This window comes from Notolepis coatsorum, assembly GCF_963971535.1.
Source record: "Notolepis coatsorum genome assembly, chromosome: 10".
Lineage (NCBI taxonomy): Eukaryota > Metazoa > Chordata > Actinopteri > Aulopiformes > Paralepididae > Notolepis > Notolepis coatsorum.
In genome coordinates, this window is record NC_140174.1 from 79,485,417 (window position 1) to 79,511,884 (window position 26,468).

Genomic DNA, 26,468 nt, shown 5'->3' on the forward strand with positions numbered 1-26,468 from the left:
AAGTGTCTTACACAATAAATAAAAAGCACTTTTAGTGCTAATGAAATAGAGTAACATAGGGCTGAACTTGAGTTGTACTTGTAATTGTGTACTCACGTTTTTCTGTAGTAGTTGCAATAGCCAAAAAAAATGTATCCAAAAACATTGCTATGAGCTGGAAAACACTAAGTCTGAAGTCTTATGTAGTACAGGTCCAAATTTCACAAAAATCTTAAGAAATGGGTGATTTAGAGCGATTTTGGTAAACTGTGTAAAAAAAATAAAAAATAAAAGTTTTCCAGTAATCCATTTAGTCATTGACGGCAATGCATTCCGTGTATTTTTCACTTACTGTTTTTGCTCGTAAATTTTCACCTAGATCCCCGATTCACACAACCCAACGTGGGATATCATTGGAAAGCTACACTCATTGGCTACAACCCTGCCCCATAATTTTCGCAATCGGCAAATGATTGACAGTTCCAGAACCTCGGGAGTCGGGGGTGGTAATCTGACTCTTGCGTGTACAAAGTCACACGCCTGACATATCGGCATGTAACTCGAGAACCGCTGAACGAATTTTGTCGCCTGAGGTGGCATTAGAACAAATAGGGCTTTAATTCTATATATGTTTTATAAAAAATGCAGACCCAAGCCGCTAGATGCTCACAAAATGGCATGTCGCGCCGGTGGGCAAATCGTCCTAAAGAGGGCCCGGGGCAGGGCCGTTGCCAATTAAGAGACAGAAGCACTTGGCACTACATAGATAACGGAAAGCAGAAACCTATGTCGGTCTCCTCCTCACAGACTGTACACAGGGAAAGAGGGGTAGAGAGGGCGGGGAGAGGGTTAGAGAGGGCGGGGAGAGGGGTAGAGAGGGCGGGGAGAGGGGTAGAGAGGGGCAAATCCTGTGTATTATGTAGATTCCTGAATACAGACCATGTGTCCACCAAGGTGCGGGATGCCATCACCACCACTTATCATCTCATCTTTCAGCAGACTTTGGGTGCTGGGCGACATGGAGGTCCTTCTCCAGGTCTTGTTCTCGCCCCTGCCGACCACGGCGATCGTGTCCCTGTTTGCCCTGGCTGCCGCCACGCTGCTTTACCTCCACACCAGGCCCATCCCCCTGCGCTCGCCCGCTAACCTCCAACGACAATCTCTGGGTGTCAAGGTGAGGACACTCCTTTTTAAAGTCATCACCAAGGGGACGGTTATCTCCCAAGTGTACTAATTCATTACAAAATTACATTACAGATACTGATTACCTGCTAAATGGGGCAACAAAATGGAACATGTTTCATGTCTATGATTTGAATGCCTTTTCAAATTAAATATAGTGGGACTTAAACACTCCACCAAGAAAACGTTTATTATGCCCATAATATCACACTTATCCCCAAACTATAGACAAATGTGTACACATGTATTTGGTTTGAGAGATATTGAGATGGAGAGTAAAGATGTGTGATTATTATTATTCCAGTAAGTAAATATACCTACAATACATCTCAGTGAAATGACGAAAATGAAAAATGGCAATGCCTTAGTGAGTGAACAGTTTCTGGAAGTGTGTGTGGGTGTATGTGTATATATACTGTATACAGTGGTGCTAGAAAGTATGTGAACACCTTTGGAATAGTCTGCTTTTTATAATATAATATTTCACGCATTAATCTTCATTATATCTTCATCTAAGATGCATTTAGCATCTGATGAAGCATGACATGATGGAAGGAAAACACAAATAGTTTGAATATATTTTGATTATTTACTAAATACAATGATTAAACATGAAATATCCGTGTGTGCATACGTATGTGAACCCTTGGGATCCAGCATCTGCTGGCACCTATGGCTTCAACTAAACCTTTCCCAGACCTTTGCTTTCCTAGAGTTGAATACTAGTCTCTTACATGTGCTTTGGTGGATTTTGGTTAGTTTTCATCATTGAACTCTCTCAATTGACTGCCATTTTAGGGATTCCTTGCATGAAGAACTCACTACAACTTCTACAGTATTTAAAAGTGTCCCAAAGGTCCCAGTGTCATCTCAGACCATCCATAATGCTACATGTCTTCTCATTTAACCACTATTATGTATTTCTGCTTGAATATTTAGGATTGTTGCCTTGCGGCATAACTCTTTTGGCATGGCTACAGGGCATGGAGCACATGACCTCTCATTCCTCTGTAGAATTTGAAAGTAAAAACATAGAATTGACAGATTTCCTCGTAATGGCAAGGTCACCAGGACCTTAAATAAATAAATAAAGCAGCCGACACAAATGACAATGTGAATAAGACAATGATTGTTTTTGCCAAAAAAGACACCCATTTTGATAAACTTTTGATATGCTGGTCCAGAAAGTATTCTTCCAGTGGACTACTGAATTCATTTTGAATGGACATGCGAGTCAAACTTGATAGTTTTGGCCACAATAAGAGGTGTGTTGTTCACATTGTCATTGCCACCATTATAACACCATACCTCATGGTGATGGGAGTGTCATTTCTGTGGGCTACTTTATTGTCTCTGGTCCTGGTGACCCGTTAGGAAGTGCTGGTTGACTGCAACCGACTTGTTAGTAATTTAGTCGTCCTTCCCCCGAGAAGTGCGTCCTCACATGTTCTTTCGTCCATGCGCGCATTTTCCCAGGGTTAAGGCAGTGAGATCCCACCCCCATTGCTATGTGAACCTGGATACAGATTCACAGGGCAGTGAGATCCCCCCGCTGGCGCCAATGTAACCGAGTGGATTTGAACCTGGGACCATATGATCCACACTAACCAGCTGAGCTAAAGGGTCAGACCCGTTAACAAGTTGGCTGTGACCGACTCATTAGTAGTTTACATAAATATATAAAATTGTATTCATAGTTGAAGAGTTATATCTGTTACTGTACCAAGTATAAAATGTAACAGACACGAGTACATGAAGTACACTTTAAAACGTATATTTACCTTGAAGTTGGTCGTTGTGTTATGAGTTCAACGGGGTCATCCCTATGTTCCCCAGGTTCTATGTTCCCCGGGTCCTATGTTCCCCGATTGATTGATTGATTGATTGATTGATTGAAAATGAAAATGTTATACATTTTTATAATTTTATTAATTATTAATGTCCGCCTTGTTTCGAACTGGTTAAGCTTAGGCCCTCTTTCGAAGTTGGTTAAGGTTAGAGTTTGGAATCAGGGCTGGTGGTCTGACTATCTATCGCTACCGGGGAACATGATAGGACCCGGGGAACATAGGACCCGGGGAACACATAGACATGCTCCCAGTTCAACTACATATTGAAAACGTGTCTATTTCTATGTCCTATTTTTGGTGGGGAGGGTTACCTATTTGTTTATTATATGGATTACGGATTGACCCTTTGTTTAAGCAATAAAGGGGCACTGCAGCCAAGTGTGCTTATCAACTGACACTGACGTATTGACTTGATTTTAGGATGGAGCGAGGAAGAGTGCTATACTTGAAGATAACAACAACCTGCTGGACTATTACCACGATGACGCCAAGACACTCTATGAAGTTTTCCAGAGAGGGCTGAAAGTTTCAGGTAATCCTAACCACCTTTTTAAAGAAACACGCCAACATTATGAGAAATGCACTTACCATCTTGTCCAGAATCGGACAAGAAGATGGTATCGGATTCAAATATGGTATCGGAAATTATCGGTATCGGTTTTAAATATATATATATATTTTTTTTTAACATTTATTTAACCTTTATTTACCCAGGCAAGCAAGTAAGAAGAAATTCAGATTTTATTTATTGTCAAAAGTATGCATAATGTTGTGTTAATTCCACGACAAGAGATATGTAATGTTAATTCCCTGAAATTATTGGTATCGGTTGATATCTGTATCTGAAATTAAGAGTTGGACAATATCGGTATATCGGTAAAAAAGCCAATATCGAACATCCCTATATGCGACTCAACTGAAGAACGGACCCCAAATTCATCTGCCAGCTTTCCTGGATATGTTCAGCTAATTGATTCATCAAAGCTAATTCATCCTATGACATCACAAACTGCAATATTCTGAATAGCTTGTTAATATGTCTATCGGTGTGTTGTACGTGTGTAGGGGCAGGTATATATAAGATTTTTTCTTCTTCCTGTTCCTTTCGGCCATGGTATTTTTTGTGAATTATGTGAATATGTACTGTTGGACTGTGGTGATTCCATGTACGGATAAATAAAATGATGATGATGATGATGAATGTGAAGAATTCAAACCCTGGCCAAACAGCAAGGAGTATCACATTTTTTTCCAGTGCCTAAATAACGTTTCAGACTGACAAATACATAAAAAGATGCAAACCCCTTTTTCTTCTTCTATATGTCCCCCATCTATTTATCCTCAGTAGTATTTCACATGCACCTTATTTCTTATTTGCAGGTAATGGGCCATGTCTGGGCTACAGGAAACCAGGAATGCCATATCAGTGGCTGAAGTACAAACAGGTACAGTGATGCCAAACACAAGGTCCATTAGTGAACTGTATTCAAGAGAAAGTAGAACCTGTGAGGTGTTCGACTGTCTGAGTGAGTGGATTCCAGTTGACCTTTGCCCTCTTCTCTCTCTCTGTGAAGGTGTCTGATAGGGCTGAATACCTGGGATCAGGACTCCTCCATCAGGGCTTGAAGTCTAACTCGGATACCTTCATTGGGATCTTTGCCCAGAACAGACCAGAGGTAATTAAGGCACATTGTTCTTGGGTGGGTACTCCATCCCCCCAGAGGATCTGGGGGATTATTGGTCTGATTCAGTTATATCTGGCTCAGTTGTGGTTTAGCCCTATAATTTTCAGTCATTCTGACCTCTTGGGTTTTCTATATTAGGAAGAGAGTGTCGGTGTTCAAGCGACAAATTCTATACTCTTAATATCAATGCTAACACCTTCTGATTGATTGATTGATTGATTGATTGATTGATTGATTGATTGATTGATTGATTGATTGATTGATTGATTGGAAATTGTATTAACAGATTGCAGAATGGGTACAATACAGTACGGCTCAATACACACAATTGTTAAGGGGATGCAGACCAGAGAAAGACTTTCGTCTTGTTTACATCAGGGTCCCCCATTTTCAATTCACTGACCTTTGGGAAGTATTTCAACATGTACAACGGTACCTTAGTGGTGTAGTGTATCTTTTTTTTTTTTTTCTACTTTTTCCCCCATTTAAAATTTTTCTCCCATCCCAATTTCATATCGTCCAATTCTACCCTCCCCTGTCTCGAACGCTGTTAAGCCATGCCTCCCACAAGCCGGTGGACTAAGCCTTACATCACATGTCCCCTCCGGTACTCGAGGAAGCAGCAGTCGCATCTTTTCACCTGCACAGCGCGATCTCTCAGCAGCGGGGGTCTGCGTTTGGAGGGCACGCCTCCCCTGTCGCTTCCTGATTCTGCTGCACAGGCGCACCAACCGACCTGTAGGAGTCGCTGTCCACAACGTCCGATCCCCACCCATCAGCTTCCCACCCCCTAATACTGCCAATTGTATTAGTATGAACGACCAGCCAAGCTGATAGCAATGCGGAGAGCTGGGCTCGAACCCAGCGTCTCCTGCATTGGTGGTGAGCGCCTTGCCCACTGCACCGCCCGTGGTGTAGTGTATCTTGTAGACCCATTGTCTGGCCCATTGCAAGTTGCTGTACTCGTCTACTCTAAGCCATCCTAGGTTGTCAAAATGGGCAGGGGTGAGGTGGGTTTTAGGAGTAAGGTCAAGCAGTAGTCTGACCAGTTTGTTTTGTGATGTTTGTAATCTTGTTTTTAGTGCGTTTGAGGTGCTTTGGTACCATGAGGTGCAAGCCGTAGTACCCTTGAATGAGTGCTCCTGTTAGAGTCTTCAGGGTATTCTTGTTTACCAGAGAGGAGATCCAGTACAAGAATCTTGTTCGTTGGTTGACTTTTTTGATTACATTGGTTGCCATTTTGTCACAGGAAAGATTTTTCTTCTAGGATGGAACCCAGGTATGTAATTTAATTTCATCTTTCCTTGTGACAATAATGTCACCCACTGTAACAGAGAAGCCGTGAGTTTGTTATTTGATCCAAAGAGAATGGACTCTGTTTTACCCAGGTGTAATGATAGATTATCAGCGAGCCAGGTGCAAATTCTGCCGAGTTCAGAGCTGAGGGCTTTTTCCACCTGTAACTTGTCCCTGTCAGAGACCAGCAGGGCTGAGTCATCCGTGAACAGGAACAAGTTGCAGTCACAAGCTGATGACATATCATTTGCATAAATTAGGAACAGTAGCGGTCCTAGTATGCTTCCTTGTGGAACACCACAGCTCACTGGGAGGGGGGGGGATAGTGTTCCGTTTACCTCCACCATGTTCTCTCCCCTCCAGGTAGGATTGCATCTAGCTCACTGATGAACTATCAAAACCAATCTCTTTTAGTTTGTCAATCAGGAGTCGAAAGCCTTTTGGCGGTCCAGCATGTCCATGTCGCAGTATTTGCCCGCGTCCACCTCTTGTTTGATGTGGTCGTTCAAATAGAGAAGACATGTGTCAGTGGAGTGGGATGTTCTAAAGCCAGATTGGAATTCGTAGATTTTTTTTCTTTTTCGTAAGGTACTTTTCGATGGAGGTATATAGAAACATAACAGGGCTGTAGTTGCCTGGGTCTAATTTGCTGCCTTTTTTGTGCAGGGGTGTCACTCTCGAAATGTTGAAGACTTTGGGGACGTGTCCCTGTTTTATGGAGAGGTTTATTATGTGGGTGATGGCGGCTGCTGAGTATCTGAGGAAATTGGAGGGGATATTGTCATGGCCAGTGGCCTTGTTAGGTTGAAGGGCACTCAGTTTTTTTAGTACTTCATCTGTACTTATTTACGCCTAATATCAACCCTAACACCTTCTTTACTCCTAATATCAACCCTAACATGTTTTTATTTTTTAGATTTTTTTTTAAATACAGGTGCAGCTCAATAAATTAGAATATCATGGAAAAGTCTATATATTTAGCTGTATTGATGCAGTCATTTGTGCAAAAGGAGCCCCAACCAAGTATTGAGTGAACATACATGAACATACTTTTCAGAAGGCCGACATTTCTATATACAAAAGAAAAATACATATATTTTCTATTTTTTATTGGTGATACAGAATTTTGGGCTTTCATGAGCTGTAAGACATAATCATCTAAATTAAAACAAATAAAGGCTTGAAATATTTCACATTGTGTGTAATGAATCTATAATCTATGAGAGTTTAGCTTTTTGAATTGAATTACTGAAATAAAATAACTTTTTCACGATATTCTAATTTATCGAGCTGCACCTGTATATGGAGATTGCTTAATATAACCTGGTCTAGTATATGGAGATTGCTTCATATAAACAAATCGTATGGTTCTGATTCTTAAATATAATATGTCATAGGATACATTCATATTTTACAAATTGTGTCAGCAGGAGGGGTACATCTCTGGCAGCTAATGGTCAGTGGCATTGTTCGTCAATAGTGTCGAACTTGAGTTAGATGGTAGTATAGATCTATTATAGCATGATGGGTAGTAGTATAAGTATATTAGCATAGTAGTAGGGTACATGATAGTACAAAGACGGTAAAGATAAAAAAAAAAAAATTAAGATATTGTTTGAAAAGGTGTGTTTTCTTAGTCAATGAATTTGGATGATCGGTAGAATGAGCAGTGCTACTAATCATTGTCAGATGCTAGCCTGTAATAATCCCCCCCAGAAAAATCCACTTTGCATTTGATATATTGAAAATATTTAAATGTTTGTTTTAACAATCATTTGTGATGCCATCACAAACACTGGCATTTAAAGGGTTAAAATTCTAAAATTAATTTAATATGTGGTGGTTATGATCAAGAAGTGGACAATTATTTCAACATGTATTTTTTGTTTTTGAGGAGGACAATTTAGTCTCCTAATGGTAAGAGTGTAACACTTTAAATTCTACAGGCTGAATGAAAGTCAAGTTTTTATTTATTTTTTGACAAATTCCAAGATAATTCCAAGATGCACACCTTTGCCACATATATTGGCTATATATAACCACTGCAAAGTTATCAAAATAATCTCAAAGGACAATTTTGTCCTCATCAGACACAAGGGTTAAACTTTCTCCTGAGACGCTTGTAGTCAGGAGCAATGCAAGAAACGGCTGTTCATTTAGCTTGCTAGGAATCGTCCTACTACCAAAATGTTCCTCCGACCTAAAGTACCCCGCCTAGCACCCAAATCTTTTTCAACAAAAATTACATGTCTGTACATATCAATGCTTAAGGTGGTGGCAGTTGATCTTCAACCTCATCTGTTGCTTTGTTTATTTGCTATACGATGTGTCCCCTTGGCATCCCCTTGAGCCGTACTGTATTGTACCCATTCTGCAATCTGTTAATAAAGTTTTCAATCAATCAATCAAAACGTATAGAAGCATTAGCCGCTAGTCAACCTGTAGGTGGCCTTAACTACACTTGTATTCAGAATTTAGCAATAAGAAATGCAGATGAGAAAGTCAAGACACCATTTCAGTAAGATGTGACAAAACAGCCAAAAGTTGTAACTCTGATGAAAATGTAATTTATGCAAGTGACCTCATCTGAGAATGGTGGAACGCACCACAACATTAGTCATGTGGGTCAGATCATTGATGCAGAACGCACCACAACATTAGTCATGAGGGTCAGATCATTGATGCAGGAATGCACCACAACATTAGTCATGAGGGTCAGATCATTGATGCAGGAACGCACTACAACATTAGTCATGAGGGTCAGATCATTGATGCAGAACACACCACAACATTAGTCATGAGGGTCAGATAATTGATGCAGAACGCACCACAATGTACAACATTAGTCATGGGGGTCAGATCATTAATGCAATCTCTACATTTTCCTTGGTCCTTCACAGTGGATTATTGGCGAGATGGCCTGCTACACCTACTCCATGGTAGCGGTTCCCCTGTACGACACTCTGGGTCCTGAGGCTCTGGTGTTCATTATCGACAGAGGTAATTGGAGCCTCTCTGGCTGCTCTCCCTTACTAACCGCACCTTATTAATGGTGTTAATTAGAAAGCCGGGGTTTTAAGTCCGGTAATCCCTGGTGTTCCTGGGATCTGTAGCCCGCTTGATTTGACCTGCACTAATCTTCAGTTATGTCACCCTCCTCTTCTCACCATGCTGCACTCTTCCCGTAATGCTGATGTTGAGTATACACAACGTTAACAACATTTAGAAATATTTACAAGATACCATTACTGTACCTTACTCATCTATTTAATTGTTTACACTGTCAGAGTATTAGAGTCATTACGGTAACCTGCCGTACGTCACCATGGTAACACGGGGGTTTTACGACACTAGACCGACTTACGTACTGACTGCTTTTGGCTCGCTTGTGTATATGCTCGACAACGTTATATAAAGTATTACCTCAACAAAGATACCTGACTGGACATTCCGTGTTTATTACATGGTGTCAGAAGTGGGGTATTTTCGTCTACTAAGAGAGTGAATCATAGCGAAGTTTAACCCACCAGAAAGTTTTTCTTTTGATAAACCAACGGAGTGGACAGACTGGAGGAGGCGTTTTGAAAGATATCGAACAGCTACGGAGCTCACCAAGAAGCCTGGTGATGTACAGGTTTCTGCGTTGATATACGCAATGGGGAGTGAAGCTGAAAATATTTTCAAATCGTTCACGTTTGATGATGATGACGACGAGAACAACTACAGGATAGTGTTGGGGAAGTTTGATGGCTATTTTTTCCCTAGACGAAACGTGATTCATGAGCGTGCCGTGTTTCATCAGAGAGTGCAGCGGGCGGGAGAGCTGGCAGAGACATTTATCAGAGCTCTCTACGACCTATCAGAACACTGTGATTTCGGTCAGTGTAGGGATGAAAACATCCGAGACCGGATCGTAGTGGGGATTCAGGATAAAGAACAGTCTCGTAAACTGCAAATGATGTCAGACCTCACCTTAGCGCAAACTATACAGTCTGTACGCCAGTCAGAGACGGTTAACATGCAAGTCAGTGCACAGGGGGAGACTACGGGAGCCGCCGCGGCCATACAAGAGGTACGGGGAGCACTGAGAGAAAACCCCAGATGGCAAGGGAGGAGCTATGCCAAGGGAGGAGGAAAAGGCGCGGAACACGGAGGGAAGTGCGGCCGTTGTGGGAAAATGGCGCACAAGGATCCAGAGTGGTGCCCCGCACGAAATTCAACTTGCAATAAATGCAACAGTACTGGGCACTGGCATAGTCAGTGCAAATCCAAAGCGGTGAGTGAAGTAACAGAGACAGATGAACAGAGTGAATACTTCTTGGGATCAGTGAATGCAAACACTGGTAATGAGCAGTGGACAGTGCAGCTCCTCATTGGTGCAACACCAGTGCAGTTCAAGATTGATACTGGGGCAGATGCTAGTGTTATGTGCGAGGAGACTTTTAATGTGCTTATCCCAGAGAGGGAACTAAGCCAGACCAGCGTATCACTGAGCAGCCCAGGGGGTAAATTAGATTGTCAAGGACAATTTCAAGTCAACACTGCATACAAGGACAAATCATACTCATTCCCAGTGTTTGTCATCAGAGGGAAGTCTGTCAACAACTTACTCAGCCGGTCCACAGCAGCAGAGATGGGCCTCGTGAAACGGATCGAGGAGGTCCACGGTGCCTTTGGAGACCATGGCACACTAAAGACAGAGCCGGTAAGGATTAGGCTCAAGGATGACGCCATTCCATACGCGGTGCACACAGCACGCAGAGTCCCAATACCACTCATGCCCAAGGTCAGGGAGGAGCTTCGCCGCATGGAGGAGAACGGCATCATAGAGGTGGTAACCGAGCCAACGGACTGGTGTGCCCCCATGGTGCCGGTGCTAAAAAAGACTGGGAAGGCGCGTGTATGTGTTGATCTTAAGAAGCTAAATGTACAGGTCAAGAGAGAGAGATTCATCCTACCTACAGCGGAAGAGATCACAGCCAAGCTGAGTGGAGCAACAATGTTCTCCAGCCTCGATGCAGCCTCAGGGTTCTTCCAGATACCTCTGCACAGCGAGAGCGCCCGGCTGACCACCTTCATCACTCCATTCGGCAGGTACTGTTTCCGGCGCCTACCGTTTCGAATAACAAGCGCGCCGGAGATATTCCAAAGGAAGATGACAGAGACACTCGAAGGCCTGCAAGGCGTCGCCGTCTATATGGACGACATCATAGTGTACGGGAAAGATGCGGAAGAACATGACCTCTGCCTCCAGAAGGTCCTGGAGAGAGTCGAGTCTGCTGGGCTCAAGCTCAACAAGGACAAGTGCGTGCTCAGGCAGAAGCAGATCCATTTCCTGGGGCAGGTGGTCGATGCCTCGGGCGTGCGGCCAGATCCAGCAAAAGTGCTGGCCATCCGGGAGCTTGCCGCGCCCGAGAACGTGCACGAGCTCAAACGAGTCCTCGGCATGGTGAACTATCTGGGGAAATACGTGCCAAACCTGTCCACAGTGGGCCAGCCACTGTACGAGTTGCTCCGGTCCAAAACAGTCTGGACCTGGGGCCCAGCACAACAAACAGCTTTTGAGAAGTTGAAAGAGCTCCTGATGACATCGCCGGTGTTAACCTTCTACGACGTAAACAGACCCACTGCAGTCTCGGCTGACGCAAGCAGCTACGGGGTCGGTGCGGTGCTGCTGCAGCTCCATGGAGAAGACTGGAAGCCAGTCGCGTACTGCTCCAGGAGGCTGACTGACGCGGAAACTAGGTACGCGCAAATTGAAAAAGAGTGTTTGGCGAGTGTCTGGGCCTGTGAGAGGTTCGAGAAATACCTCTACGGCCTTGAGAGTTTCAAGCTAGTGACTGACCACAAGCCCCTGGTCCCACTAATGAACAGCAAGGATTTGGACAACGTTCCACTAAGGTGCCAGAGACTTCTCATGCGGCTCATGCGCTTCAAGCCAGTGGCAGAGTATGCGCCTGGGAAGACCCTTGTAGTGGCAGACACACTGTCAAGGAGCCCCCTGAGACACACAGAGAACCAGAAAGACACACACTCCGATGTGGAGTGCTACATCGCAGCTGTCATCAACAACGTGCCAGCTACTCCACAGAGGATGGACAGCATCCGAAAAGCTACAGCAGCTGATGAAAAGCTGCAGACAGTGATCAGGTACATCAGGTCAGGATGGCCTGAACACGTGAATACAGTACCAAGCGTCATAAGAGAGTACTTCCCGGCGAAAAGTGAACTTTCAGAGTATGACGGAATGGTCATCAGAGGAAGTCGCATATTGATACCAGAGACACTGAGGACAGAAATCCTCGAGAGAATCCATGACGGACATCAAGGGCTCTCAAAGTGTCGGGAGAGGGCAAACGCCTCTGTCTGGTGGCCGGGCATCTCCTCGCAGCTGAAACACAAGGTCTCGTCGTGTCAGTCCTGCTGTGAGCTGAGAAGAGCGCAACAGAGGGAGCCGTTGATCTCGACTCCGCTCCCTGACAGACCATGGGAGCGTATAGCTCTAGATTGAGCATAACAAACAGAGCTACTTGATAATCTCAGACTACTACTCTAGATATATAGAGATACTGCACATGACGACGACGACCAGTTCTCAAGTCGCTCTGAAGCTGAAAACAACGTGCGCCTGTTATGGCGTCCCGGACGTGGTCGTGAGCGACAACGGGCCACAGTTCTCGAGCGCTGAGTTTCGAGACCTAGCCTGTGAGCTTGACTTCAAACATATCACCTCAAGCCCACACAACCCACAAGGCAATGGTCACGCGGAGAGGGCGGTGCAGACCGCAAAGCGAATCCTGAAACAGAAGGACCCTCTCATCGCACTCATGTGCTACAGGTCGACACCGTGTAGCACCACAGGGGCCAGCCCAGCGGAGCTTCTGATGGGTCGGAAAATGAGAACGACACTGCCTACACTCGAGAGGAACTTGCAGCCCTCATGGCCAGACAAGCGACAGATCAAGCAGAAGGACGAGGCTGAAAAGAAGAAGCAAGCCTTCTACTACAACCGACGTCACGGGGCGAGACCCCTACTTCCACTACAGCCTGGTGGTAATGTCCTCACCAAGCTGGACCACCAGAAATCCTGGACAGCCCCTGCAGTAGTGACCAGCGAGAGTGTCACGCCACGCTCTTACATCATTGAGACGCAGCAGGGAGCGTCATTCCGGCACACCCGGCGCCACCTCCAGGGGGTACCCTCCCCAGGGCCAGTTGGGAGCACAGCACCAGTCTCACCAGTTCCCAAGGACACCGGTCAAGAGCCAGGTAACACCAGTGCCGACGTGCCTGCTGGTACTGAAGGACTGTCACAGTCCAGGTCTGGATGGATCCTTAGGCCAGTTGTCAGACTGGACTTGTGAGTTGACATGATGTCACACTCAGGGCCTTTCAGGGGGGGGAAATGAGGGAAAAGAGTTCCAGGTGGTAAAGTTAACCACATAACGAAATGTAAAAAAGAGTTCCAGAATGTAAACCACATAACCACATAACAAATGTCAAAAGAGTTCCAGAATGTAAACTGTTGCGATTTAATAATCATTTGCTACTCTGAAGGTTGAATATTGTTTATTGATGTTATAGAAGAATAGCACTGTTTCCACTTTACAGGATGTTCCTATTGTTTGCTATATATAGCCTTGTTAATACAGAAAGTGTATTTGTTTACGTTAACAAAGGAAGTAAAATTAAAAGGGGGAGATGTCAGAGTATTAGAGTCATTACGGTAACCTGCCGTACGTCACCATGGTAACACGGGGGTTTTACGACACTAGACCGACTTACGTACTGACTGCTTTTGGCTCGCTTGTGTATATGCTCGACAACGTTATATAAAGTATTACCTCAACAAAGATACCTGACTGGACATTCCGTGTTTATTACATACACTGTTCAGTGTTGGATTATATATCCGCCATACATGGCAGATTCTCTGAATTGTATGTGGATTTAGAGATTTATTTTCTAGACCAGACATCAAAATCTTCAAACTTAAAAAATTATGTAATCGGTCTTGGTCCGTTATTCATGACACCAAAAGGAAGACGCCTATTGATTGTTACCTCTGCCAAGGATGTTATGTAATTGGTCCCATCTGTAAGTAAATAAGTGCAGTGAATGAGATGTATTCAAAAGTCATGGCCAGATTGTTTGCACATTCATGACTCCAGGAGGAAGAACCCTATTTATTTTGGTGGCCCCATAACCTTTCCTCTAGTGACCCTATCGGGTTAAACTTTTCATTTTGAAATTAGCGCATCTTCTGATCTGTTAATATTATAGTCACATTTACTGTGAATATTCATGACCCCTAGAGAGAAACCTAGTGATTTTGCTGACCCCATGACCTTTCCTCTAGTGCCACAATTTTGTCCGAACTATCGGCAAATCCTGATTCCATCATCTACCCAATGAAAATGTTGCATGTGAAAGTACGGCAAAGTGAGGAGATTAGATTAGGTCTTGGCAGAGATTTCCATGGAGTGCTGCTGTAGACTATTACTGTACATGGACCTCTTATCTCTTATGTCCTTCTAGCCGACATCTCCACAGTGCTTTGTGACAAACAAAACAAAGCTGAGACACTCCTGCAGAACCGAGAGAATGGACAGACTGTGGTGCTGAAGACCATTGTTGTTATGGACTCCTTTGACCCTGACCTGGTGGAGAGAGGAGCCAAATGTGGGGTGGATGTCTTGTCTATGAAGGATGTGGAGGTAATGAGTGAACCCAACAAGGAACTACTGTTCTTAGGCTGTGTGTGTGAGGCCGTGTGTGTGTGTGTGTGTGTGTGTGTGTGTGTGTGTGTGTGTGTGTGTGTGTGTGTGTGTGTGTGTGTGTGTGTGTGTGTGTGTGTGTGTGTGTGTGTGTGTGTGTGTGTGTGTGTGTGTGTGTGTGTGTGTGTGTGTGTGTGTGTGTGTGTGTGTGTGTGTGTGTGTGTGTGTGTGTGAGAACTTAGGCCGTCACGTATGAACCCACAGGTGTGATTTTGTTTGTGGTCATATTGGTTTCATTTAAAAAAAATAATGTTTGTTTGATTTATCTATTTCAACTATTACTAGATAAAAAAATTACTAAAAACAAATGCCTTTTTAGGCGTTGGGGAAGAGCAATCTACAAAAGCCAGTTGTAAGTACAATTTGCACTTATTTCTAATATTATGCATGATCCTATTAATTGTTTTTAACATCAGATTTGTGTTGCTGTATCTGCACAGAAGTGGTTTTTAACATCAGATTTGTGTCTGCTGCACTGAAGTGGTTTTTAACATCAGTTCTGTTTCGTTATGGCTTCGCTCAGCACCAGTTGCACTGTACTTCACTTCGTGCACATGCACTGAATAAAAAATTCCACCATGTACCTTTACATCCCAACATTCGGCTGACCACACCCCCATCCGCTTACCTTCATAAGCAGGTGTGTGGTCACCTACTCGCCTCCTTCTTCACTTTCACCACAAGGAAGTGCCTTTGGTAGATCCCCACTTGACGAGGTTGTTAGCTGAAGAAAGTTGAGACGTGTTTACATTGTGCTTATTTTATTTTATTTAGAAAAACCTAAGTCATAATGTCTACTCCGGAGAGTCGTGTTCGCAGCACCACTCTCCACCAGCGGTTCTCCATTTCCGCCTCCGTCGTACGTCCTGGAGCGGGGCTGTTGCCTCTCTCGTGGTTGACAGCCACGCCCGGTAGGCGTCCGATGGGTAGTTTGCCTCTCCAAGGAGCTGGTGCACCGGTGCCGTCGCCTATGCGATGGCCTGGTTCTGGCTCTGGTTCCTCTGTTTCCGAGGAATCGTCCGCTGTTGGGCGGCCGGTTCCTTTGGTTCCAGGGGATTTGGGACGCAAACTTTTTGCGTCGGCTCGCTCCCGTCGCAAGATGGTGGCTTGCAGACGCGAACGGCCCGGGTTTGGTGAGTTGCTGGAGCCCAGTGAGGATGCGTCGATCTCTACATGCCCGATGGAAACAGAGGATTACATGGTAGAGGCGGACGGGTTCTTATTTGAAGGCCCGGTGGAGACAGGTATCCCGCCCGTCCAGGTAACACTGGAGGGGGGTTCGATGTCTCCTTGGGGCGCCTCGTTTGAAGACGTTGGAGAAGAACCTCTGACTCGTCGGCGGGATGCCCTACTATCAGCCACATCGGAGTGTGGCTCCTTGACCAGTGGAAGCCTGCTGTATGTGAGGGATGCAGGCTCGGTGGAGGAAAGTCTGCAGGGGGAACTGCAGGCTTTGTTTCCCGAGCTCATGGCGGTGGCGGCAGTCGCAAACGGCGTGCCGCTGCCGCAGCCACTGCCTGTTCCTGTCCCTGATGATCTCATAGGTCATTTATGGCAGCGTGGCCCGGTGAGAGGGGTGGACGTTGTCTACCCATTTTTCCCCTCAATGGGGGCCTATGTTCGTCAGGGCCAGGTGGTGTCCCACATCATAGGCCTCACCCCCACCTACGTACAAGTTACGCGGGTGGCGGGTTTGGTCGACGGTATGAGGGAGGGCGTGCCACGGCTTGATAGGCCGATGGCCGCGCTCCTCTGTCCGGAGGTGGTGTGGGAGCCGTTACGGAAGCCGGTTCCTCAAGGGAAATCGGCTAGGCGGTTGGCATACTGGAGCGACCAGTCATTTATCTCCGGAACACAATCTCTAGCTGCCGCATCTAACATCGCGCAGCTGGCAAGATTCATGTCCGGGATATTGACGGGCGGCATGGAGCAGAGTGATGTACAACATGACCAGCTCTCCCAGGCGGCAGGAGCTATCCTGCATCTGACTCAGCTGCAGGCCATAGCCGCTGGGAAAGTGTGCGCCCTGGCAACTCTGAACCAGCGCCACCTTTGGCTGGAGCAGGCGCGTGTGCCGGAGAAGAAGAGGCTTCCACTTCTGACGGCACCCCTCTCCGATGCTGGACTATTCGGGAAGGCCCTGCAGTTGATGACCTCGACGTGCAGAGAGATGCAGGAGGAACGCTCCGTGCTCCAACCTCATTTTCCCCCTCCCGATGTCGCCGGTGGAGTCAGACGGCTGCCACGTCGTCGAGCGTCTTCCGCCGTGGCTGCTGCTGCCACCACCGCCACTGCTGGTCCTTCGAGGAAGAAGGCCAGGAGGAGAGAGAGCGCCTCCGCTACAGCCGGCCCATCTACGCCCGAAGGTGACGGTAGGGACCGTCGAGACCAGCCGCCGATTGCTTACCGTCCCTCCTAGGCTCCCCGGGGTGGCAAATCCCGAGCGGCTCGAGGCGGCAGGCGCCGCTAGACCCAGTGACTTTTTCCCCCTGCGGTCCCCTCTGTTTTCCCTTCCCGGCCGTATGATTTGTTCAGAAATAAAAAGTCCCCTCTAAAGGGGAATGTATTTTTTGTTAACAAACTGTGTGTTTCTTCACCAAACATATTATGGGGTTGCAAAGTGTGAATCTTCACTAGTATTGGTTGATAGGAGGGTTACGTTCATGTTAAGAGCTTAAGCAAGGTCTGCAGCCTACACTCGGTTGAAAAAGGGTTTTTTCTACCTCGGCCTGAGTCTCCACATAAAGGTAGAGGTTACTTGTATGTTCTGTTGCTTACACAAGTAATGTTGAGCTACAACACTGTTGTGTTGGTTGCAGTAATGCTCGTATGAACACGTACCACGGCTCAGCCGTTCTTGCTCTCTCTATCAGTGTTTTTCTATGTTCAACATGGATACGGGTGTAGGATTCACACACACACACGCGACTTGGTTCTGTTGTAAACCCTGTTCACAGTTGTCTGTGGTTAGCATGCATTGTATTAGCTTGCGCTATTCATTAGCATTGCTACTAAAGGTATCGTGTGCTAAAGTTGTTGTTGTGTGTAAGGGAAGGGTACCGGATAAACCCCATCCTTCCCTCTTCTGATTGGTCAGGGGGTTTATTCATCTCTTGTCAGTCCAGTCAGGGCCAAGCCGTTAGGCGACTTGGCAGGGAGGGGGGGGGGGGGGGGGGGGGGGGGGAAGGGTTTCCCTGACTCTGCTCCTATTAAACAGGCGTTGAGTGTTGGGTTTCCCCCCGTCATAGCACACGTCACTACGCACGTTGCTATTGACGATGGCTTCCGTGAGTTAGACCTGTATGTACGGTCTGTTGTTGTCAAAGTGTCGGGATAGAGCATGGGTTCCACTACGCTCGATATATGTGTAACTTGAGTCGGTTGGTCACATGACTCAAGATTGCCATGGCTTTTTCACTCTATGACTCACGTGGGAAGTCTCTCTGGGGAGTTCCGTCTAATCCTCTGTGGTGGGGGTGACTGGATATAAAAATGTGAACAGTTTTTATCCTCAGCTGTGTCAAATGGGATTCATGTCAGTCGGTGCTTCTTTTCTTTTTAATAAAAGAGTGTGGAGTATAGGAAACACCACACCCTTCTTGTCGTTCTCCCAGGCGCCTTGAGGATTCAATGAAGGGTCTAAATTAGCCTGTTCATTGATGTGGTTGTGTCCCGACGCATGCATGGTGCTAGCTCGGGGTGTTTCTGATAAGAATCATGCGGGTAGCTAGTACGCCTTGGTTGCTTGTTGTTAAAACAGCATTTTTATAAAGCAACTGGGATGGAGGGTTTGTCCTCTTCCGAGAACCTATTACTGGTTCTCGACGGGTTCTCGTTCATATCTGGGGGATGTTAACGGAATAGATCAGAACATAGGTAGAGGGGTCTCACGCCCTTGGGGTGGGCCACCGAGCACGGTTCACACCGGCCCGTCTGGGTGGCGCCCTCTTTTCATGTTTTTTGATCGACACGCATATCTGCCCCTTCTCCCGGAGTAGGCATGTCGGCGTGGTTAGGGCACGGGACTGGTTCTGGTCACGCTTGTCCAGGTCAATTAACCCGTTTGTCCGCCGGGGATGCAGATCTGCTGTTCTGGTACCCTGAGGGACTTGGGCTTTTTTCGGGGGGGAAATGCCGGGTCGGCCCGGGGTGTCACAAGGTTAGGCGTTATGGAGACCCTTGTTGGGTACTCTTTTGTACCTGGCACTATCATAAGGGGCTGGTTCTCTTTTTCTTCGCTCCTCTCTCACGCATGGCGGAGAGAGGGCTGTTGGGGTGGTCTTCTGGACCTCCTCTGGTAACCCTGTGTGCTTCCCGAGCCACCGGGCCCGGTCCGAAGTAAAGTTTTGTTGATACCGTAGACCTGGGATAACCCTTTTTCTTGAGGGGTTATAGGAACAACCACCGCATATGGTACCAAGGGGGTGGTTGATTCCCTGGTGTGTTGGAGCAGAGTCAACTCCCGGGTTACCCGGTTGAGTGTGCCCCTGCACGTTCATGACGTCTGCCAATCATGTCAGCCTTCTCTGCCTCGACCCCTCTGGGTGGGTTTTTTTTAATGGAGGCTTTGTCATGGTGATCAACAACGCCAGCATACGCCCCTTCCGCCGGGGGGGCTGTTTTCAGCTGACTCCTTTGGCGCCTGTCTCGTCCGCAGTGCTCCAGGCTCAGGTTACAGCCTGCTGCCTGGTTTCCCCGGTGCGCTGCCTGCTTCCGTTGGTTAACCTTTTGAGTGCTTACGGCCATGCTGACTGCCTGTTCTGCAGGGTCAGTGTGCCAGGCATGTGCTATTGGGGGGAAAGGGCCCGCTCTTGGAGGGGCCTTATCCGAATACGCTGGCGATGTGGGGGGGCGGTGTCACTAAGTGACCACCTGGTGGGGTCTTGATGCCTGGCGTCATTGACCTCTCCAGGCCCCCTTTTTCCAGGGGATCCAGTCCCTTCAGTGGGACTGGGTCTTCCTTCGCGCTCCGCTGCTACGGCCTTGCCACAGGGTTTGGGTTGCTCTTGACCCCGTGATTTTGGGGGCAGTAACGAGGTTTGTTCCTTTCGTTCGTTCCCTGGTGGCATGCGGGTTGTGCATGTGTGTAGTCGTGGGGTCAAGCCACGGTCTGCTCACCCTGTGCGTTGAGTTGCTTGAGTTCCTTTTCGCCCGGTCGGATCCGTCTCCCTCCCGTAAGCCTCCAATAGGGGGGGTATCCTCCATTAGGGAGGGTCGGGGGGCTCGGTCCTCCCTCTGATGGTTGTGGGGGGCCTCATCGGGGTACATTTGTCGGGCTATGGCTCCCGCTCAGCTCCTGTTGTGCAACTGGTGCTGAGCGAAGCCATAATGAAACAGAACGTAAGGTTATGTATATAACCAAGTTCTGTGAGTTATGGTGCGGTCAGCACCAGGACGCCGCTGCTGCCCTTGATCTCGCCTTGTGGTGAAAGTTTGGGAAGGAGGCGAGTAGGTGACCACACACCTGCTTATGAAGGTAAGCGGATGGGGGTGTGGTCAGACGAATGTTGGGATGTAAAGGTACATGGTGGAATTTTTTATTCAGTGCATGTGCACGAAGTGAAGTACAGTGCAACTGGTGCTGAGCGCACCATAACTCACAGAACTTGGTTATATACATAACCTTACGATTTGTGTCTGCTGCACTGAAGTGGTTTTTAACATCAGATTTGTGTCTGCTGTACTGACGTGGTTTTTAACATCAGATTTGTGTCTGCTGCACTGAAGTGGTTTTTAACATCAGATTTGTGTCTGCTGCACTGAAGTGGTTTTTAACATCAGATTTGTGTCTGCTGCACTGAAGTGGTTTTTAACATCAGATTTGTGTCTGCTGCAGTGAAGTGGTTTTTAGATGCTATGGTCCTGATTTCATGTTGTTGTCCATCAGCCACCAAAGCCAGAGGACCTCGGTATCATATGCTTCACCAGCGGCACTACAGGTGATCATTTCCCCATTGCTTTGATTTACCTTGCCAGGGTTCTGCTTTGATTTATTGATGTACCTTGCCAGAGTTCTGCTTTGATTTATTGATGTACCTTGCCAGGGTTCTGCTTTGATTTATTGATGTACCTTGCCAGGGTTCTGCTTTGATTTATTGATTTACCTTGCCAGGGTTCTGATGTGTCTCTTGGAATGTGGCTCTGACTTTACTCCACTACAGTACATGCACGATTTGTTTATTTGACAGGGACAATGCACAATAAATATATTGCACCAGATATAGCTATAAGCTAGTCCACTTATGTGTGGTCCCTGTAGTGTGTGTGTGTGTGTGTGTGTGTGTGTGTGTGTGTGTGTGTGTGTGTGTGTGTGTGTGTGCGTGTGTGTGTGTGTGTGTGTGTGTGTGTGTGTGTGTGTGTGTGTGTGTGTGTGTGTGTGTGCGTGCGCGTGCGTGCGTGCGTGCGTGCGTGCGTGCGTGCGTGCGTGCGTGCGTGCGTGCGTGCGTGCGTGCGTGCGTGCGTGTGCACACCTATAGTTGGTTTCAACTTCACAGCAAAAACAGACCTAAACCAACATCCTAGAACGGACTACATGATCGGTTGGTAGTATCGGCAAACACTGCAACAAGGTCTAGAGCAGTGGTTCTCAAACTGTGGTACGCGTACCACTGGTGGTACTTGGTGGTACTGCTGGTGGTACTTGACAAAAAAGAAAAAAGAAATTATAATTTTTTTTTCAGTCAGGCCACTGAACTTGCAGGCCAGGCCGCCTGAATGCCTTCTACAACAGAACTGTGTTTCCGCGTCTCTGATTGGCCAGGTAATTTCTGGTCATGTGACATGTACGCCTAATCGTGGGACCGCAAGTTTATACACTGGTTAGAGTTTGTCTTAGAGCATGGCGATAGAACGCCTGCCCTGATTCCAACGGTTAAGCGTAGGCACTCTTTCGAAGTTGGTTAAGGTTAGAGTTTGTCTTAGAGCATGGCGATAGAATGCCAGGTAGTTTGCAGGCTGTTAGACCCAGAAATAGGCGCAGAACTTGCTGTCCCACGATTGGCGCACAACATGTCACATGACCTGGCCAATCAGAGCGCAAAACTCGAACGCGGAAACGCAGTTCTGTTGTAGAAGGCATACACGCGGCCAGGCCAGTGTATAGTTGCGGTGGCGCGATAGTTAGATAACCTAAGTTGGGAACAACCAGGAGATCACTGTGACAGAAAGTAATGCAGTCTAAACAGTCATAAATATTTTATTCAACTTCAGCCCCGATCATAACCATTTGGTAGCACTTTATAATAACACCCTGTTATAATACATTTATAAGGTATTTGTAGATCAGTGGTCACCAACCTTTTTAAGCCCAATATCACTTCTTTTTTTTTGGTGAAGGCAAGATCTACCTATTGAAGCGTTGAGAGAAAAAGACAGCCAAGATTGTACTTTAAACTAAATGACTTTTATTTGCCTGTATTCTAATTACATGCAATGCTTTGGTCCAACATTAAAACGTCAAAGTAGAACTGTAATATGTACTTTCTCAGTCAGTGCTAAGTCATCTTATGCAGCATCACTTTTCACATCAAAACAAAAGTAGAACTGTAATGTGGACTTTCTCATATTATTAACATTGACAAACATATTTACAATTAGCATTTTATAAAGTAGAACTGTAATGTGTACTTTCTCAGTCAGTGCTAAGTGCAGTCATCTTATGCAGCATCACTTTTCACATCAAAACAAAAGTAGAACTGTAATGTGGACCTTCTCCTATTAATTAACATTGCCAAACATATTTACAATTAGCATTTTATAAAGTAGAACTGTAATATGTACTTTCTCAGTCAGTGCTAAGTGCAGTCCTCTTATGCAGCATCACTTTTCACATCAAAACAAAAGTAGAACTGTAATGTGGACTCTCATATTATTAACATTAGAAAATGCTAATTGTAATATGGTTGTCAAAGTAGAACTGTAATATATACTTTCTCAGTCAGTGCTAAGTGCAGTAATCTTATGCAGCATCACTTTTCACACAAAAGTAGAACTGTAATGTGGACTCTCAGGGAAAGATAAAAACATTTATTTTTATTTTTCAGGGAAAGATCTACAGGGAAGGTCTCAAAGATCGACCAGTCGATCAAGATCGACGGGTTGGTGACCACTGATGAACTAATCATGAACAAACCATTTATATACATTCATAAATTATTATTAACTATATTTGTATATCATTTACAGATTAGTTCTACATTATTTATAACTCATTATCAACATTGTTTGTACTTGATTTGTTCATCATTAAATAATGTTGTTTAATGTGTAGTAACACATTTGTAGATGCTTTGAAAAATGGATATGAAAAAACGACTATACTGTATCTCTTTATTTTTCATGTTCAACAAATTATTTGTTAAGACATTCATAAAACATCTATAAATCATGGGCGGCTACGTGGCGTAGTGGGCAAGGCGCTCGCCACGAAATGCTGGAGACGCTGGGCTCGTCAGTTCGAGCCCAGCGCTCCACATTTGCTTTCAGTTTAGCTGGTCGTCCGTACTAATACACATTGGCCGTATTAGGGGGTGGGAAACTGATGGGTGGGGATCGGGCGTTGTGGACAGCGACTCCTACAGGTCGGTTGGTGCGCCTGCGCAGTAGAATCAGGAAGTGTCGGGGGCAGCGTGAGCCTCCCACGCGTTACTCCTCGCCACTGAGAGATCGAGCTGCGCAGGTGAAAAGATGCGACTGCTGTTACCTCAAGTACCGGAGGGGATGACTTAGTCCACATTGCAGCCGGCTTGTGGGAGGCAAGAAACAGCGTCCGTGACAGGGGAGGGTTGAATTGGATGATACGAAATTGGGATGGGAGAAAATATAGAAAATGGGAGAAAAAGTGGATCAAAAAAACATCTATAAATCATTTGCAGATGCTATTGTGTGCCCTAATCTGAAGTGAAGCCTATTCATCATTAACAAATGTCTAATACAGTTAATTATTTGTTTACTTTTTCATCACATGTTACAAATGTTGTAGACAGCTTTCGGATACACCCTTCTTTGTGACATCAAACAGTGACAGAATTAGGACTAAAGATAAATGCAATTTTATTAACATAAAATACATGTGCATGACATATAGTGTAACATGTGGGGGCACTAGGACCCAGGAGTACCCTGGCCAGGTAGAGTATCTAGAGAGGAAGTGTCATGCGAGTGAGACTTGACGTCACGTGTGTTGCTGTCTGTTTGAATGGAAGCACGATACATGCAGAACCAAGTTATCCGTGCTGCTCCTGCCCCACGCTTATATGTTGTGTAGACGTACTTGATGTGGTGGGCGCTAACGTTACATTTGTTCCTAATGTGTGCTCGGTGCTCAGTATATTGCGGTATGTGATGAACACGAGGGCAATAATTATTTGTATTTTCAGACTGTATAGGCGCCGATACAGCCTGAAAATACAAATAATTATTACTCTTGTGTGTCGTGTCATCATCACATACCGCAATATACTGAGCACTGAGCACACATTAGGAACAAATGTAACGTTAACGCCCACCACATCAAGTACGTCTACACAACATATAAGAGTTGTTTGTAGGTCGGAAATGATGGAATAGATTTACCAACAAAAAAGGTGTTAAACCTGCTCATACCTTTATTAAAAGCGTGGGGCAGGAGCAGCACGGATAACTTGGTTCTGCATGTATCGTGCTTCCATTCAAACAGACGGCAACACACGTGACGTCAAGTCTCACTCGCGTGAGACTTCCTCTCTAGATACTCTACCTGGCCAGGGTACTCCTGGGTCCTAGTGCCCCCCCATGTTACACATTATGTCATGCACATGTATTTTATATGTTAATAAAATTGCATTTATCTATAGTCCTAATTCTGTCACTGTTTGATGTCACAAAGAAGGGTGTATCCGAAAGCTGTCTACAACATTTGTAACAGGTGATGAAAAAGTAAACAAATAATTAACTGTATTAGACATTTGTTAATGATGAATAGGCTTCACTTCAGATTAGGGGACACAATAGCATCTGCAAATGATTTATAGATGTTTTATGAATGTCTTAACAAATCATTTGTTGAACATGAACAAATAAATGGGGGTACAGTATAGTCGTTTTTTCATATCCATTTTCAAAGCGTCTACAAATGTGTTTAATGATGAACAAATCAAGTACAAACAATGTTGATAATGAGTTATAAATAATGTAGAACTAATTTGTAAATGTTATACAAATATAGTTATAAATGATTTAAAGGGGAACTATCTTATAAATGGCCTTTTTGAGTGTTTAGCATTGTTTCCTAGCTATGTGAACTTATATTAATATGATCTATGTCTCAAAATTTTCATATTGGTGCATTCTTCCAATTCTCCTCTCACAATATTCACCCTCACTGAACTGAGTCATCTGAAAATGTGCCCTATATGTGATGTCATAAAGACACCGCTGCATGTTAATGTTGAGATAGAAGATGAGCTGCACACAGTGGCACCTGCACCTGCACCTGCACCTGCACTCTTGCCACATCAGCTCAAAACGGCTCGAGATCTTGAGGTAGAAAAATGCTGTTTTTGAGGACTTGATTAGAAATACAAAACAATGAATTAAAAAAAAATATATATTACAGAGGTGTTCCATAGACTCACAGGAATTGTGTAAAAGTGCCCAAATAGTGAAAGAAATAGTAAAATAGTTCCCCTTTAATAATAATTTACGAATGTATATAAATGTTTTGTTCATGATTAGTTCATTATCTACAAATACCTTATAAATGTATTATAACAGGGTGTTATTATAAAGTGCTACCAACCATTTTTATTTTGAGATGTTTTGTAATGTCAGATAAATACTCCCACTTTTCTGAAAAGAGTTGTTGTTAAATCTGACATTACAAAAAATCCATAAAAATCTGCGTTGTTGCTAATCATTGACACATGCCTAGCCTGTAATAATCCCCCCCAGAAAAATGTACTTTGCATTTGATATATTGAAAATATTTAACTTTTTGTGTGTTTTTTAACTTTTTTTAACAATAATCTGTGATGCCATCACACAAACTGGCATTTAAAGGGTTACAATTCGAAAATGTATTGAATATGTTTATTTTTTATTTTTTATTATTATTATTATTCTTTGTGATGCCCATCACAAACACTGGAATTTAAAGGGTAAATAAATAAAAATTCCTGCACCAGAATGCAGGAAATTAAGTCTTTATTCCTGGTGGGGGACCCCCACTTAGAAAGTGGCCTGACTGGGGCTATATTTCACACTATATTTCCCAGCCTGAATTATTTCCCCAGTCCAGCCCTGCTTATGTGAGCTGTCAATGGACAACAACATGCTGTGTGTGTGTGTGTGTGTGTGTGTGTGTGTGTGTGTGTGTGTGTGTGTGTGTGTGTGTGTGTGTGTGTGTGTGTGTGTGTGTGTGTGTGTGTGTGTGTGTGTGTGTGTGTGTGTGTGTGTGTGTGTGTGTGTGTGTGTGTGTGTGTGTGTGTGTGTGTGTGTGTGTGTGTGTGTGTGTGTGTGTGAGAGACAATTAAGTACATTTGCTGAAATACAGTTCTTAATTGTCTGAGAATGTTAGTTATTATGTTCTCAATGCCCCTTGCATTGTATGAGAATTGTGTGGAAGAGTTTGCTAGTTCTAGTGCTACCCCTTTGTACATTGTGGCTGTGTCTGACAAAAGTTAACAATAAATAATGGTATTAGGAATACATTTGCCTCCTGC

The 26,468-nt window shown here is 45.0% G+C and overlaps 1 protein-coding gene across 1 annotated transcript in view; it reads left to right on the forward strand.

Annotated features, from left to right (window-relative positions):
- Positions 1-997: 997 nt before the first annotated feature.
- acsl5 (acyl-CoA synthetase long chain family member 5) overlaps positions 998-26,468 on the forward strand; it is a gene marked incomplete at both ends in the record, with an annotated part of 87,850 nt that continues 62,379 nt past the window's right edge. The window contains 8 exons of the mRNA XM_084323687.1: positions 998-1,153; positions 3,432-3,543; positions 4,392-4,456; positions 4,586-4,687; positions 8,893-8,992; positions 14,531-14,709; positions 15,089-15,121; positions 20,657-20,708. Of these exons, the coding sequence (XP_084179813.1) occupies positions 998-1,153; positions 3,432-3,543; positions 4,392-4,456; positions 4,586-4,687; positions 8,893-8,992; positions 14,531-14,709; positions 15,089-15,121; positions 20,657-20,708 (799 nt within the window). The remainder of the gene's footprint in view (positions 1,154-3,431; positions 3,544-4,391; positions 4,457-4,585; positions 4,688-8,892; positions 8,993-14,530; positions 14,710-15,088; positions 15,122-20,656; positions 20,709-26,468) is intronic.